General features: G+C 48.1%; 1 protein-coding gene across 6 annotated transcripts in view; it reads right to left on the bottom strand.

Annotated features, from left to right (window-relative positions):
* The window catches only part of NTRK3 (neurotrophic receptor tyrosine kinase 3), a 231,968-nt gene that overhangs the window by 160,628 nt on the left and 56,184 nt on the right, over window positions 1–15,156 (bottom strand). For all 6 annotated transcript variants that reach the window (XM_009470065.2, XM_087743749.1, XM_087743748.1 and 3 more), the window contains 4 exons: window positions 8,508–8,665; window positions 6,062–6,204; window positions 5,326–5,467; window positions 2,807–3,103 (listed from right to left, as the gene is read on the bottom strand). In XM_009470065.2, the coding sequence (XP_009468340.1) occupies window positions 2,807–3,103; window positions 5,326–5,467; window positions 6,062–6,204; window positions 8,508–8,665 (740 nt within the window). The remainder of the gene's footprint in view (window positions 1–2,806; window positions 3,104–5,325; window positions 5,468–6,061; window positions 6,205–8,507; window positions 8,666–15,156) is intronic.

The following is a 15,156-nucleotide window of genomic DNA, read 5'->3' as shown; positions in this document are numbered from 1 at the left end:
TCAAAGGCAGCTGAGGCCCCAGACGAGGAGGTCTAAAGCTCTCAGTGACACTCAGTTTACATAGCATGAGAACAACATCAGCTTTCAATTCACTCGCCCATGTAAGAAATTGAGCCCAATATTAACTGGAGTTTACACAGCTTTGCTGGCAGAGGGCTCCTGGAAGGACGCTGAAAGGTTCACACTGACGTATGGGTGAGGTTTGGAAGGGAAGCGTAAAACAACCCCCGGGTGACAAACACAGCTTTCCAAACCACGGGGAAAAAACCTGAAAAAATATTTTTGTTTCAAGTCAAGCAGAAGAGTAACTTTCCTTGGCTTTTTCTACGGGGGGCGGGGGGGGGGGGGGAGGAGAAGAAGAAATATTCATCTGGAGAGAGGGGTTTGGTCTTTTTTTCCTATTAAGGTGGGCAGAGTCTAGTCATGAAACTCTTGCTGCTTCTACATTTTCCCCTTTCCATTTTTCTCTGCTGGACCAGGCAAATTCAACAGAAACCCACAAAAAGTTTTTCCCACTAAGCCCTATTTTTCAAAGCATAAAACATAGCCAAGAAATTTCAGCCATCTTGAGTTCTGTGCGAAGTTCCCAAAGAACTGAACACTCATCAAGGCAGGGAGGTAGGTACGTTGACCTTTGTGGATTAAATAAGGAGACGGTAGCCTATAGTAGAGATGTCAACAACATGCAATGAGATTTTTATCAGGACATGACATAAGTCTGTCCTGGGAGCCACTGCCCTGGCTCCTAGAGCCACAACGTTGCAGAGAAGCAGGATATGGCATGGGACATATCTCCCAGCTCCCATCCAGCTTCTACCAGCACCTTTCTCCTCTCAACCTGGGAAGCACAATCTGGCACAGCACCAACAAGAGACTGCAGACCGGGGGTTTCTAAAAAAATCATGGTCACAGGTCCTTTTCTATGCTGGTAGGAAGTTTTCCAGGCACTATGCTTTCATTAATTAATTAAGACTAATAATCTCATCCTGGGTAGTGACAGCAAAATCCTTGCACACGTGAATAGCTATAGGCGATAAGCTTCTTGGATGAACCACACTGCAGAACATTTAATTTGTGGCATTTTCTGAAGTAATTTACCTTCATATGGGAAATTATAAACATCAGCTGCATTGAGTGTTAATGTCAGCTGTGGCAGTGGACAGAGCAACAAACTTCAAGGCAAGTAAATTACATCCTGCATTGGGCTGACAGGGTCTGCCAGGGTGAGGAACAGCTTGGGACTTCGGATCAGAAGAAATAAAAGAAATGGGTCAGTTCCTGCTGAGAGATGGTTCAGGGTCTGCAAGTACTCCACACCAACAACACATACAAGGCGTGGGTGAAGATACACTCACGATGGCCATATTTTACATATATTTCACACAAACGGATTCTCCCAGAGCCTTTGACACAAGTGGCTCTTCAAACATCAAAATACCTTCCCACATCACAGCACGGCTCAGATCCATTTCCAAAATCAGCTCTCCAGAACAGCAGATCTGCCCCCTTTTCTGGAGGTCCAGCACCTACTTAAGAGCTGTCCCCATTTCACAGATGGGGAAATTGAGTCACAAAGGTGGGACCTGACAGAGCTGAGACTGCAAACCTGGGCCTCTCCTCACCCACCTACATTTGATAAGCTGCTCTTCTGCCCTGACAGAAGGAAACATAAATAGGTCAGATAGCCAAACAGGGCATTGTCCTTGAAGCCAGAATACAAATTTTCCACTCCCATCTGTATCAGCTCATTTGTTCAATTGCCAAATCTTCAAGGCAGAGATTTGGGTTTGCATTTACAATATTTGACCTGCGGGAAAACTCTGTGTACATATATGGTGTGATATAAATAATAAATGAGAGTACCATTGGTATTTTTCTATATTTAGCAAACGCCCTATTTTGCTGGATTTTCTTGGGCTGTAGGGGCCAATTTAGAGCTGCCACTTTCTCATGGCATCATTCCTGAAGGCAGCAGCATGCACAGATCTTAACTCCATGATGGCCAGCGTGGTGTTGCAATGACAGAGAGGAGACCAAGACCCTCCATGCTCCTATAGAGCAGACAGGTCACCAAAAAAGTCTCTACTGCACTCCCCAGAGCTGGATCTTCATGTCCTCAAATGCTTTTTTTTTTCCTGCAGTTAAGCCCTGAATCGCTAGGGAGTACAACAGGGAATTCCAACCAATCAGTTAAGAAATCCCAGCAAACTGATGCAAAGCAACTAATTGAGCCTTCGCATCTTTTGTAGAGCTGTCATCCTGGAACTGCACATCGTATTTAGAAAGAAAACAATCCTGACACTGCTGCATCCAGCTATAATCATTTCACAAATGCAAGCTAGAAGAAAAAAAAGGAAAGAGCTACATCACTTTAAAGGGCTTTCCTTTCCTTAGCTTATAACTAGCAATCACATAGAAGAATACTTTCTCTCAAAAAATTGGGCAACCTCTTTGGGGCACCCCTGAGGAGATCCAAAATAATTGACCAAACTTACATCCTGTTCCCACTGAAATCCCTAAAGATCTTAAAGAAAAAAAACACTGCAGAATATATTACACAACAAAAATATCTAAACCAGTTAGTTTCTCTCTGCATTAAAGAGTTGTTTTGAGACCAAAGCACACTTGAGTAGGAGAATCATACTGGTCAGAAGTGGCCTCCAGAGGTCACTTCTTCCAACCCGCTGCTCAGACAAAAGACAACTTGGGTTGTCAAGGCCTCATCTAGGTGCAAGGATTACTGGTGGTACCATAGTAAGACCTTTGGATTGCAAGCAACCCTAATGAGATAAACTGAATATCCTACCTGGAAAGGGCTTTTCAAGGAAGTGTCCTTTGATGGTTTGGTTGGCTGAGCCCAGCTGGTTGGTGGCCACAATTGTGTAGTTGCCATTGTTGTAGTGAGTGGGTTTGTTGAAGAGCAGGCAACCCTCAGACACTTCCCCTTGTTGGTAAAACTCCATGTGGATGATCTCTGTCTCCCGGAGGACCTGGCCATTGTGCAGCCAGTGAAGGGTGGGAGCTGGGTTCCCATGCACTGCAAATGCAATGCAGTGCTCCAGGTGTAGCACCGGCTCCTCCAGGGTTAGGATGCGAGGGGGATCTAGCAGAGAGAAACATGGCAGGCTCACAGCACACCTCCACCCACATCATGTCTCTCTGCACCATGGAAATTAAGACTATTGAAAAGACAACCTCCAAAATCCCTTGTTCCTTCTACTCTTCCCATGGATGTCTGCAAAGAAGCAGCGCTAAGTCACAAGAACACTCCACGCTCCCCAGGAGGAGGATCTGAACCATAGCCAGCTCTCTTGGGCTTGTGAAAAGGAGTACAAATTAACCACAGGGATGGTCCTTTCACCAGCCCAGAAACAATTAAGCTTGGAGTTTCCCCAGTCCAGTCCACACACCTACTGCTGCTCTCCTTCCCTCAAGTGATCACGGGGAGGCCTCCTGTCCCCGTTAAGGAGGACACTGTGACGTAGCACTGTTACATTACACATGTGTAAGGTGCCCCTTGAGGGCTCTCCAGTCGCACTGAGCAATTTTGGATTGCATAGCTGTGGAAGCAAACATCCCTCAGCGACTGCCTGTCCTTGGGGGTTTTGACTGCCTGAATATCCCAAAGGAGTTCTCACCCACCGAACACCCTCCAGGGGTGTTTTAATTAAAGGGAGTAGAATAGGAGAGGGAAAAGAAAAGCAGAGACTCCACCTGCAATTTATTGCATATGCATTGTCTTCCCCCCGGGACACCCCAAGAATTCAAATGTTGTTCTGCCATTGCTTCTGAAACCCCATTTACAACGCCTACATGTAAAGTCCCAAACCCCAAGGCTGACAAGGTCTGAACTAGAACAGTTTTGCGCAAAGACAAAGGACACAAAAAGATGTAGGTCTTCCCTAAAACTCTCTTTTTTCTGGAACCATCCAGCTGCAAAGACAACCCATAGGGCATCCACAAGGAACAAAAAGAACACACCACCTTTGACCCATCTTTTGGAAGAAAAGACGGTGAATTTTTCAGGCAGTGAAGGTAGTAGAAGAAAACAAGGTGCAGAGCTGGTTGGAGCTGAGCAAAATTCTCCCACCAGCACCCAGGTACCCTGAACCACACAGCCGTGTCCCAGCCACATCCTTTTACTCACACGCCTAGATCTGCATGTGGCTTGTTCACATCTTCCTGGCAAGGAGGATTCAAAAACAGGCAGCCACCTACACATGCACAAACCCAGATCTTTTCAGCATGAAATTACAGCCTGAGTGGTGGGTCTGGGCAACAAGAGCAGGGGCAGCAGAAATTGTCAGCATCTTAGAGGATTACATGGGTGAAAATAGGCATTGGCGTGGTGCTTTTTAAGGTGTGGAGGAAAAGATGCTAAAACACAGTGCAAAAAACACCTGCCTGCTGACCAATCACCTCTGAGCTAATGGGAACTTTAATTACCTCCATTCTTCAATCCATCAATAGTACTTATTGGAAGGAAGATGAAAGTAGTAAAGCATTTGCTCTCCTCTTTCCAGTCCCCCGTGGCCCCTTGTCTTTACAGTGGCTTCAGCACTGCACTGGACATGTAACACGTGGGTTCACCAAGACTAGCCAGAATCCCACACAGGTCCCCACTCTACCTGGCAGGGTTGGGTGTGGGGGACAGATATTCAAACTACAGAGTAAGGACAAATATTACAGACACAGCAACATATAGTAAATCTTAGCTGCTTGAGAGCACAAAGCTGTGTAAACTTCCTCTTAAGGTCAGGTTTGTGTTAACTTATATTAGAAAGCACAGAGAAAGTTTAACTACTTGCAGCTAAAAGTGAACAGTTGAAATTTGACATGTGCATGTTTACACGGCATTTGCAGTTTAACTTTGTAGGAACAGATCCGGGAGGAAGTGCTAGCAGCCCTGAAATCAGCGGCAAGATTTATACTGGCTTTAGCAAGGCTGACATTTAACCTCTCACATGGCATCAGGGCATGCAAGTCTGTGCTTGTAAACAGAGTTTTAGCCCCTCTACAGCTTTTCCTTACTCTGCTGGATCTTCCAAGAGATGAGTGGAGAGACGTCCACCACCAGTGTAGCACTGCTGCTCCTCCCCTGCTCTAGTGCTCACTTCTGCATTAATGGAAGCAGCAGGAAAGCAAAAATACTGACACTTAAGAGACAGCTGTGCGAGGATCCACCTTGCCACTATCCTGTGCTCAGCTCCTAGTCCTCATCCACAAAACCAGTGTGTCACAGGGAGCAAGTGGCCATGCATTCACACAGTTCCCAGGGCAGCCCTCCAGCCTCTACATGGTCAAGGTCTCTCCAGTGCTACTTACAGTAGACGGTGAGCAGCACACTGGCGTTGCTCATCCCCACCACATTCTCGGCAATGCAGGTAAGCAGGAACCCGTTGTCCTCACTGGTGACATTCACCAAGGTCAAATTGATGGCATGAACATTGGTCCAGTTGAGGTTGGTCTAAAAATCCCAGAGAGAAATACAGACAGCAATCAGTGTCTGTTGGCTTCTCTCCTCCCCACTCCTGCCCCCAGAAGCTGAGGATCCCAGTTTCCACATAAGATGTGAGAAGGTCTCCAAAATCCAAGGACAACTAGGATCTGGGTGAGGAGAAGTGTTTCCTATAAGAATGTCTGCTGGGAGGGGGGGCAGCTGCAGCACTGTAGCACTGATAAACATGGCTTGCCTCTAGAGAAGCTTGTTTCGCTGCCATTTCAGCTACAGCTATTGCAGACACCTCTGTAAACAGGTAGTTTCATTAGAGGAGACATGAGTTAATTCAATTAGGCAGCACTGAGATATGAAGCTATCTCATCCTTATTTTCCAGCCACACAGAGGAAAGGTTTTGTTGCCTTCAGGTAGCTCCCAGGTTCTTGTGTGGATACAGTATGGACTCAGTTTTCCTTTGGATACAGCCCTTTCACATTTCTCATAGCAGTCTCCATCATCTACCTGACCCTCTGCCCTGCATGCACAGACCTGAGGAACCCGTGGCAGCTGCCTTGCCCTTTTCACGTCAGGCGCACACAGCACTGAGGTCCCGTGGCCCCTACCTGGTGCGTGTTGATGGAGTGGAGATCAGCCACTGTCCAGTCGACATCGGGCAGTGGCGAGCCTGAGCCATTGCAGGTGATGACGGCATTCTCCCCTTCCCGCACCGTCAGGTTCACATGGCTCACGCTGATCTCAGGGAGGTCTAGGAAAGCCAGACACCAAGGCATTCAGGTGTGGAGCGGCATTTGCTACAGCCACCTGCAGGGTGCACACATGTGGACCCAGATCCTGCCAAGCTGTTTCCCAAAATAAGCCTCCAGCACCCTGGGATAAGTAGCAGGAAGCAACAGCATGGCCTTGCCCTAATGAGGGAAGGATGAGGCATGGAGACAAGGGGAAGTATGGACACTGGAGATGTACCAGCTGAACAGACCCTCCCATCACACTTGAATCCAAATTTGTGTCCAGTTCTGGTTGCCCTTCCCTTCACACAACACCCCCTTCCCCATCTCTTCTACTCCCACAGGAGCTGCTCTTGAGGGCAGTCACCTGGGATGGGAAAGCTGCGTGCACTGGGGGAGGACTCAAAGTGTTCCAACCTCCAGGGACAAGGCACAGAGCACCTTGTACTCCAGGTGAGGAGAGTGTCCCTCTAATTTATAACAATCAAGAGAAGATGACCAAGGATGTGTCCTCGTATTAACTGCAGCTCTCTTAATAAAAGGTGCCCTTGTTCTTCCTTGGTGGTGGCAGACAGATTCACTGATTTATGGTGGCTCTGATTTACACCACTTCCGTACTTGCTGCCACAGGTGCCAAATATCCTTGCAACATGAAACAAGACGGTGCTGGTTGCAAGAAGGGCAAACAGCCTTCTTGCATGGGGAAGGCTTTCTGAGCTCATCATAGAGGCAAACTGAGTAGGCAGGGCAGGGGGGAACTGACCAGTGGTCCCCTCCCATCATAGGGCAGCAACATCCATCACGCCAACCGAAAGCCATGGATAAGGATACGCATCCTTTCATTGCCATCAGGGAGTGATACCAGGAGTGAAGCAACATTGCACTGATTTGGTGGGATGACAGAAGAAAGGAGGCAGCAGTCAAGGCCTAGCAAAGTTATAGGTGTCAGGAATCAGCAGAAAGGAAGATGGGAGGGACACTTATGGTCTCTCCAGGTTGAGCTGATATCAAACATGACCACACCAAGCTATACCAGTCCTCAGGAACATAGGGCAAAGACAAATGGAGTGTTGTTACAACATCCCTCAAGTCATCTTAATGCTTGAACAGAAAGACTGTCCTCTGAAGGAAAGCAGATCAGTGCGGCTCCCTTTGCTTCCGGGAGACTGTGAGGTCAGAGGTGGTCACCCTGCACACCAGCACATTTGCGTTCCCAAATCAGCACCCTGCTGTCACCTCAAGTCTAATACCACCCTTGATGGAGTCACCTTCTCCTCCTGTCCCTGATCCCTAAGGATTTCTTTTTTCCTCTAATCCTTGCAGATTATTCTGCCCATGTGGGGAGGAAATTACAGCAGTCTCTCAAATCTTTTTAGTTCACCCACATGCAGGCACACTTTGGCCGATTTCCAGAGCTTAATAAAGGGACATCATGAACTTGGAAGAAAAAAAAAAAAATCATGCAAATCCAATGCACATGCTGTTTGTCTACTACTGCTATAAGAAACAAACCCAAATTCCTAGAACAGAAAACAACCATCACAAAAAGAAAACCTCTGGTTTTCCTCCTTTTTTCAGCCCGTGAGTTTGACAGCTGCTTGCGTACAGACAGTTTAATTGTTCTGTTGAAGGTATGTCTCCTTCCCCTTACTCTGCAAGGGATGGTTTCCAATAATGGCAATAGCAGAGCTAGAACTGACACCAAACAGGCAGCTGATGCATGAACAAGGTGAAGGAAAAAGGGATAACTATTGAACATGCCTCACGTTGCTCCTGGGGCCACTGGACTCTTTTAAACATCAGCAGGAAACAAAGAGATATAAAGTCACTCCTGCCTCTTCCCTACAGACATGGGCTTTCAATTGAAAAAATAAAACAAAAGAAAATGAATACAGACATGTATTTCCTAAGAGTAATTACAAAAGATAAGGTGGCATCTTTTAACAATATGCTGTTTCTAGGATTTGTTAGATGGAAGAAAAACAACATGAAAAATACCCTTTTTCAAGAGATCACGTAGACTCTTCACACATTTTGTCAAGCAACAGCATTACAGTGAAGGAAATGCCCCAAATCACCCAATACCTTCACTCATACAGCAACGCCACCCCCACACTTACACAGATACTCTATTTTTAATCCACAAACTATCCCAATCAGCGTCAATTGTCTTGTTCTTGACCACATGGTGGGATTCCGCTACACCAGGTTCCCCAAGCGAATGGTTGAACCAGAGGTGCCAGACAGGACAGGGCTCCCTCCTAGCACCCTCCTGCCCTCCCCTGCACCCAGCCCCAGGAGCCCAGTGCAGGCTGTGCCTTACCACACTGGGTGATGTTCATCTCCTGCAAAGGGATGACGGCAGCATCCATGTTCATGCAGTAGAGCTCCTGGTACTGCAGGTTCGCCTCGCCTTTCTCCTGCCAGAGCTGGATCCAGCGGATGTCACAGCTGCAGTTAAAAAGGTTCCTCTCTAGTCTCCTACAGGCAGAGAGAGCATGAGAAAGAACGGTGGGGTGGGGAAGGACCAGCAGGGCCATCGTCTGGCTCCAGGGTCCCCAAGGAGGATGGCCACCACGCAGGTGCAAGGGGCCCTTTAGAGCTAAGGGAGAATCTCCTCCGCATTATTTGCCTGGGGTCTTCTGGCACATGTTGTTCACATCTCTCCCGACTCCAGAGAGACCAAGGTTACACATACACATCCATGCATTCACACAGTCTCCTTCACGCGCGCACATAAGGTTTTACATGTCCCAGGGCAGCACGTGGATAAACACAATGTCTTTCACTGCAAGATCTGCACATCTGCAGCTTGGTCCCACAGCCATCCATACAGCCGAAACATTCATCCCTCAGCAAAGGAGCAGGCAGCTTCCCACTGCCCTAAAGTACTGATTCACATCTTCAAATCCCACTTCAGTGGAGGTCCCAGACCCTGCTGGGCAAAGCACACCTCCAGCCACCACAAGCTCTCAGTGAAGCTGGCAGCTCTTCTCCCGAGTACCTTGTATGAACATAGCCTCCTGGTGACCCAGGACATGAGCTAATGAGCAGGGTATCATGCATTTTAATCAAATCAAACAGCACTGCACTGAGACCCTGCTGACCCAGCCAGGAGAAATGGAAAAAAGCACTACCTTTAAAGTACTTCATTTAAAACACACTTACGCATAGTTTATATACCAGGAATGTTTATTATAATTGATTTTCCAACCTATTAACCATTTCATTTACATTTTTAAAGCCCTGCAGCTCTCTGTGGAGATGCAAGGAGGGCAGGTCCCAGCAGGGAGGAGAGGAGCCCAATGCTCAGCCAGGACTGAGTTACCTATGTGGGTTGCAACCATAACTTGAGCAAAACAGCCTGAACAAACAAAATATCTCCCCACATAACTGTGAAGTAAAAGAAAGTAGGGAGTAGATAAGCCAGTGGTACAAAAGGTGAGCTCAGTCACCCCAAAGCAGAAGAGCATCTCCAAAGGTCAAACCGTTGCTTCATGCAACATCTAGATCACCCTGTCACACAAGGAGAAGCTGTTTTTCTGGTCTGCTCCACGTGTTACTGCAAAATTCATGCTTGCTTTTACAAAATTAATTCCACAGACTAACAGGATTTGGAAACAACCTTCCAAACATGCAGCTGCTGTTTCATCCATACAGTACTGCAAAAGGAGGAGAAGAAGGGATCTTCTGGTAGCAACCAGGGGTGTTAAACCTGAACCCTAATAACGCCACTTTGAATCTTCTCATAGAACAAGATACCATCTGACCTTTTTTTTTTTTTTTTAGAATACACACTGAGTTAAACTTCACTCTGTGGCTTTTCATTAGTTCATTCCTTTCCCATCAAAAGCACCTAAACCTTTGCAAGACAGGTACAAGGCTCAAACAAGTGACTTAAAGGCCAAAGTACTAAATATAACAGACCAGAGCAGATTAGCACAGTGATTTGGTGGGATTCAAATGACAACGCATTCACTGCATGCTACAACAGGTACTGCCAGTGCCTCACACAGGTTTTGCATCCTCTTCAGCATGGCCACGAATCCACATTCTCCTCGGGATTCTCCCAAGGTCACTGCTACCAGCAGGACATGGGATGGCATGTGGGTAAGGGCCATGGGCTCAGCTAGTAGCAGATCAGGTAACCAGAGTTGTACCCTAGGAGCTGGCAGGGAGCTGGGGGAGCTCAGAGGCAATGGGGGAGAAATTCTGCTCCGTTACAAATGTCCTCACGAAAGGAGGCTGCTGGGGAGAGCCGCTATCCTAACACTTAAGGGCAACTCTGTAAGTAATAGACAGCAGCCTTCCCGGCCCATTGCTAATTCATGAAGGCCCATGAATAATACAGGAGCAGCGTGCTTCAGGGCAGAACTTACCCACAACCTGCCCCAACATCAGTGATGTAACTCACTCTAATCGAGACGCCCACAGGGGCTTTTGCACAAATTAACTCCCATCACCAGCTGGATGTGCCACCAGCAGCTGGCATGGCACCGCGGGTAGAAAGGGCACAGATGTGTGCACCCATTTTCCCTAACACGCACTGCAAAAGCACTCTTGACCCATGGGAGATGCCCTCCCTCCTCGCTTGGTGCCTGCCCTGCCATGCCAGCCGGCTCTCCAAAGAGGTGCACAGGGATTTCCACTGTCCTGCACCTGACCAAAAACCTGAACCACCAACTCTCTCCTCAGACCCCATCAGTGCCCCAGCCTCGGGGCTTGCAGGGATCTTTAGGAGCTGCAGCTCCTTCCAACCCTCCCTCCCATGACTTCTGTAACGTCCCCACTACCTATGACCCTCTGCTTCCCTTCTCTTCAAGGAGGAGAAGCACCTTGGGGAATACAAGGTGCCCTTTGGCCAAATCCCACTGTCAGGCCAGAAGGCATTGCCATGTGCTGCAGAGACATCTCCCAGCACAGTGGGAAGGACAAAAACTGGTGCTGAAAGGCACGGCAGGGCAGCCAAGAGGTCTTCATTGCTGTCACGTGCTTAATGGGTGCAGAAGCACCACAGTGAGAATTAAAGCAAGGGGCTCCTTCTCATGAGACATATCCAGCACAGCTTACACCCAGAGAGGACAAGTAAACCAAAGGGCATTTTTCATAGCCTTAGCCTGGAAACGTTGCCAAAGCATCACTTGGTTACAGGCCCTCAGGAGCTGTGCACACTCCCACACCTTCTGAAGGCCTCATTAAAACTGAAAACGCCTGTGAGCCTCACAGCCGCAAGTGAGCTGGGGTCTCTCTGCACAAGCAGAGCTGCTTTCTGCACCAAGGACCTGGCCTGAAAAGGGACCAAACACCCACATGGGCCAGAGCCATCCACTAGCCCCCAAGCAAAGCACAGGCTTGCAGCAGGGCATGCTCCGGGCACAGCGCCTTCACACAGTGGGCACTCATGTTTGGGACAGAGGAAACTAGGATAATCATGCCCTGCACTGTCATTTGAGGGGACGATGACAGAGATGAAACCCCAGAGCCATCCGGGCACCAAGTCAACTCTTTAGAGACAACGATGCTGCAAATGCCTGGCTGAGCCCAGGTTTGCTACCTGCAGAAAGCTGTACCCATCACCTCCCAAAACTTCCTGGAGACAGCCTACACCAGGGTGGACGAGGGCAGAAGAGGGATGCCATCAGCATCCCAGTATGTACTGGGACAGCCAGGACTTCACATACACACAGAGCAGGTTTGTTTCAGGCTAGGCAGCTAGATGAGATACAAGTCCTGTCCCAAGCCTCCCCACTCATCAGCTAAAACAAAGCTGTCTTCAGCTAAAGCCTCTCAGAGGGCAGTAGAGATCCTTACCACACTTATCCTGTCTGTTTTGATTCACATAAAACTGCTGCTGAGGCTTCATACACTTGCAATTAAAATGTTCTCCTACCTCAGGACTCAGACCGCTTCCCCGAAGCTGGAGAATCAGTGCCCAGCAGACACAGAACAAAACCTATTTTTTTTTTTTCATTTCTATTTATTTCCCAGAACCAGCACTTCTCTTGGCAGTCCAGCCAGAATTGTTGTTTCCAAACCCCCACCAGAAAGGGATGGGATAGAAAGGAAAGAACTCAGACAGGGACCGATGCATGGCGTGTGATGGCTGGATTAGCTAATGCAGAGATCAGGCAAGTATTCACTGTCTAGCTACAACTCTATTAGCGTGACTGTTGGCAGCAATAAGTTTTTAAGCTAGAGGCACAGACGACGATAAGTTGGACTCATAACATTAACAGAGATGCTGCTGTGCCCCATCCCAACCAAAGCCTTTTGCTGTAGCATTGCAGAAATCTACTGCAGGACAAGTTGGCAGGGACTGCTAGTATTAGAAATGCTGATGGGTTGGGCAGAGGGGCAAGATGTTCAGGACGACAAGGTTTTATATATTATATGTAATTGGATCCAGAGTCTTAGGTCTTTCTGGGAAGGAATTTCTTGAAATGTCAGCCCTACGCTCTCTGAGGACATGACAAAGGAAGCCAAGGACATGACAGAGGAAACCAGCTGCGACTTCTGGATAAGAAAGGCTCTAAGTCCAATGTTTATGAGCTGTTGCATGTGTCAGATGCTTCCCTGTGCACACTCAGCTACAGACTTAGGAGAGCTGTGCACACGTTAGCTTGAGCCCTGCTGGTCAAGGTCAGCCCATGCTGTGGGAATTAGGGCTGGAGTTACTGGAAACCATTCCAAGCCTTGCTTCTGACCAGGAGGAGAAAGAGACAATATTTTTTGGAAGTGTTCCTCATTTTTGCCATCCTTTCTTCAGTAAGTCAGCAGGGGAAAAGCTCAGCTCTGTTCGACAGAAAAGAAACTCTGCTTTAAAGCAATACCATCTTCCTGAGCTTGAGATGCCTTGAATGCAGCCAGGCAGCTGTTTCAAGCCCCAAGCTCCCAGCCACCTGCCTGCTCTCATAGCATAGCATGATCTTCAAATTAGTTTTCTGCTTTTTCCTCCTTCGTGTTCACCATGAGCGGCTTTGTCAGGTCTCATGTTCCCTGGCAATCTCCATGTCGCATCAGTTGTAGTTCCTCTCCTCCCAGCACTCTCCCGGAGACAATCCTCCCATCGCTTCCCTTCCCACGTGCTCCGCTGCTCCAAGCTGCCTCACTGCACGTCGCAGTTTTACCTTCAATGACTATCCTCCCTCCGCATCCATGATCGCCTGGTAGCACTGGGGCACTGGTACTCTATAATAGAGTGCCTCTGGTGAACCACTGCGCCTGCTTGTCCCACCAACCCTCCCTGTAGACCTAACCCTGACAGACCTGCACATCTATCTGTCCCTGAGGCCTTCTAGCCTCTCCACATTCGTGCACAAGTGCTGCTGCTCAGCCTGCCTTCCTCAGGTTTGCTGCCTCTGCATCAGTCTCTGCTGCTCACCACCTTCTTCCTTCCCAGAGAGTTTTGGCTCAACTTCAAGTCCTTGGCTGATGTCAGTCTGCAGCTCCCTTTCTAGCTTTCACCAGTGCTTCACACTCACTTTATGTGGGCCATGTGTGCTGTCTCCCTCCCAGATTCTGGAAGCCTCCTTGGAGCTCAGCATGCCAAAAATCTGTCTTCTACTCACCCATCCTCTGCATTTCTAAAAAAAAATACAATATTTCCAACTTTTGTGCATCCATTACTAATTTCTCCCCATCTTGAGGATTAGCTTTTCCTCATCAATAGGTCCCATCTTTCTAGCACTCAGGACCATGACCACCCCACAGTAGATAACATGGCTTTACCTTAAATCCCAGCATCTTTATGCGAATGATTATTCAGAGCCCACAGCTCAGGCTACACCTCCATGATGTCTTCTCTCATACAAATCCAAAGCTCAGCAGGACAGTTTCATGGCCCCAGGGAGGACACTGCAGGCACATCCCCCTGCTCCATTAACACCAATGTCCCAGTAGATACCAGCTAAAATATGCCTTCTCCTGTCACACTCTGAGGAATAGCATCATCATGTTGTTCTGGTACTGACCATCCTAGCTGTGCTGATGTGGATGGAGGGTCCTTAGTGACAAGGGAAAATTTGTCAGGAAGCAACAGTGACAAAACATTTCTTCAGAAAAAAATAAACTTGACCAGGCTCTTACTCCAGCCCAGCCAACAGCTAGCCAGACCCTGCAGGCATGCGCATTTGTAAGTTTAAGTTGATCACTGGAGCTCGTGCCCAGGGGGTTGTTTGCCAAGACCCCTTTCATCGCACAGTGGCAGAGGCTCCAGCCCCACAGGGTGCCAAGCCTCCCCATGGGACGCTGTGGACACCACGCATCACATCAGTGCTGCGTTCCCACCCCATCACCTCTCCCTACCAACCAGCTCCACATTCTCCTACATTTCTATCTGCATTACTTCTTTCATCAATCAGGGCTTGTTATCTCCAAGAAAACTGCTCTGAGAACAGCTCCAACTGGAGCCAAGTAATTCAGATCCTTCCCATTTGCCAGGCTGCAGAGCGCTGGCCCCGAGTGACTTTGCTGACACCGACCAAAGCCACCTCAAGCACACCAGCTTCCCTGTCAGATTCACCGTAGCCGGACAACACAGATATATTCTTCATCAGGTGGGGAAAAGTACACTTTGCTGCCCAAACAGCAACATCTCAGTTCCCTTTGTGGCTGGTATTGGTCTTTTGAGCCTGACTTGGGCTGGCAGACCTGGCACATGCCTGAAGAAACAAAATATGACCAAATGAAACAAAGCCGCATAAAAACGAGCCCCGATGGAAGTATCCCCATTAATCTGCAGGCTCATTGTTGCCGTGGGCCCTGCCAGTGCCTCTAGCTCAGGACTGCAGCCCCATTTGCTCCTCCACTCTTGGGTCTCTCTTGGGTAACAACCATCAATCTGAGTTTTGCCAGACAGTGCAATGACAATAAGCAAAGGTCTAAGAATACAAATGACTCATGCTATTAAACTTGAAATCTGAGCCAGGCTTGAAAAATATTTAGAGCTGTAATCAGAGAGGAGACAAATTCCA

This window comes from Nipponia nippon, unplaced genomic scaffold (genome assembly GCF_047370975.1).
Source record: "Nipponia nippon isolate SJK-2023a ecotype South Korea unplaced genomic scaffold, ASM4737097v1 scaffold_9, whole genome shotgun sequence".
NCBI lineage: Eukaryota > Metazoa > Chordata > Aves > Pelecaniformes > Threskiornithidae > Nipponia > Nipponia nippon.
The sequence above is the reverse complement of the archived record's forward strand: the minus strand, read 5'-3'. Positions and strand labels throughout refer to the sequence as shown.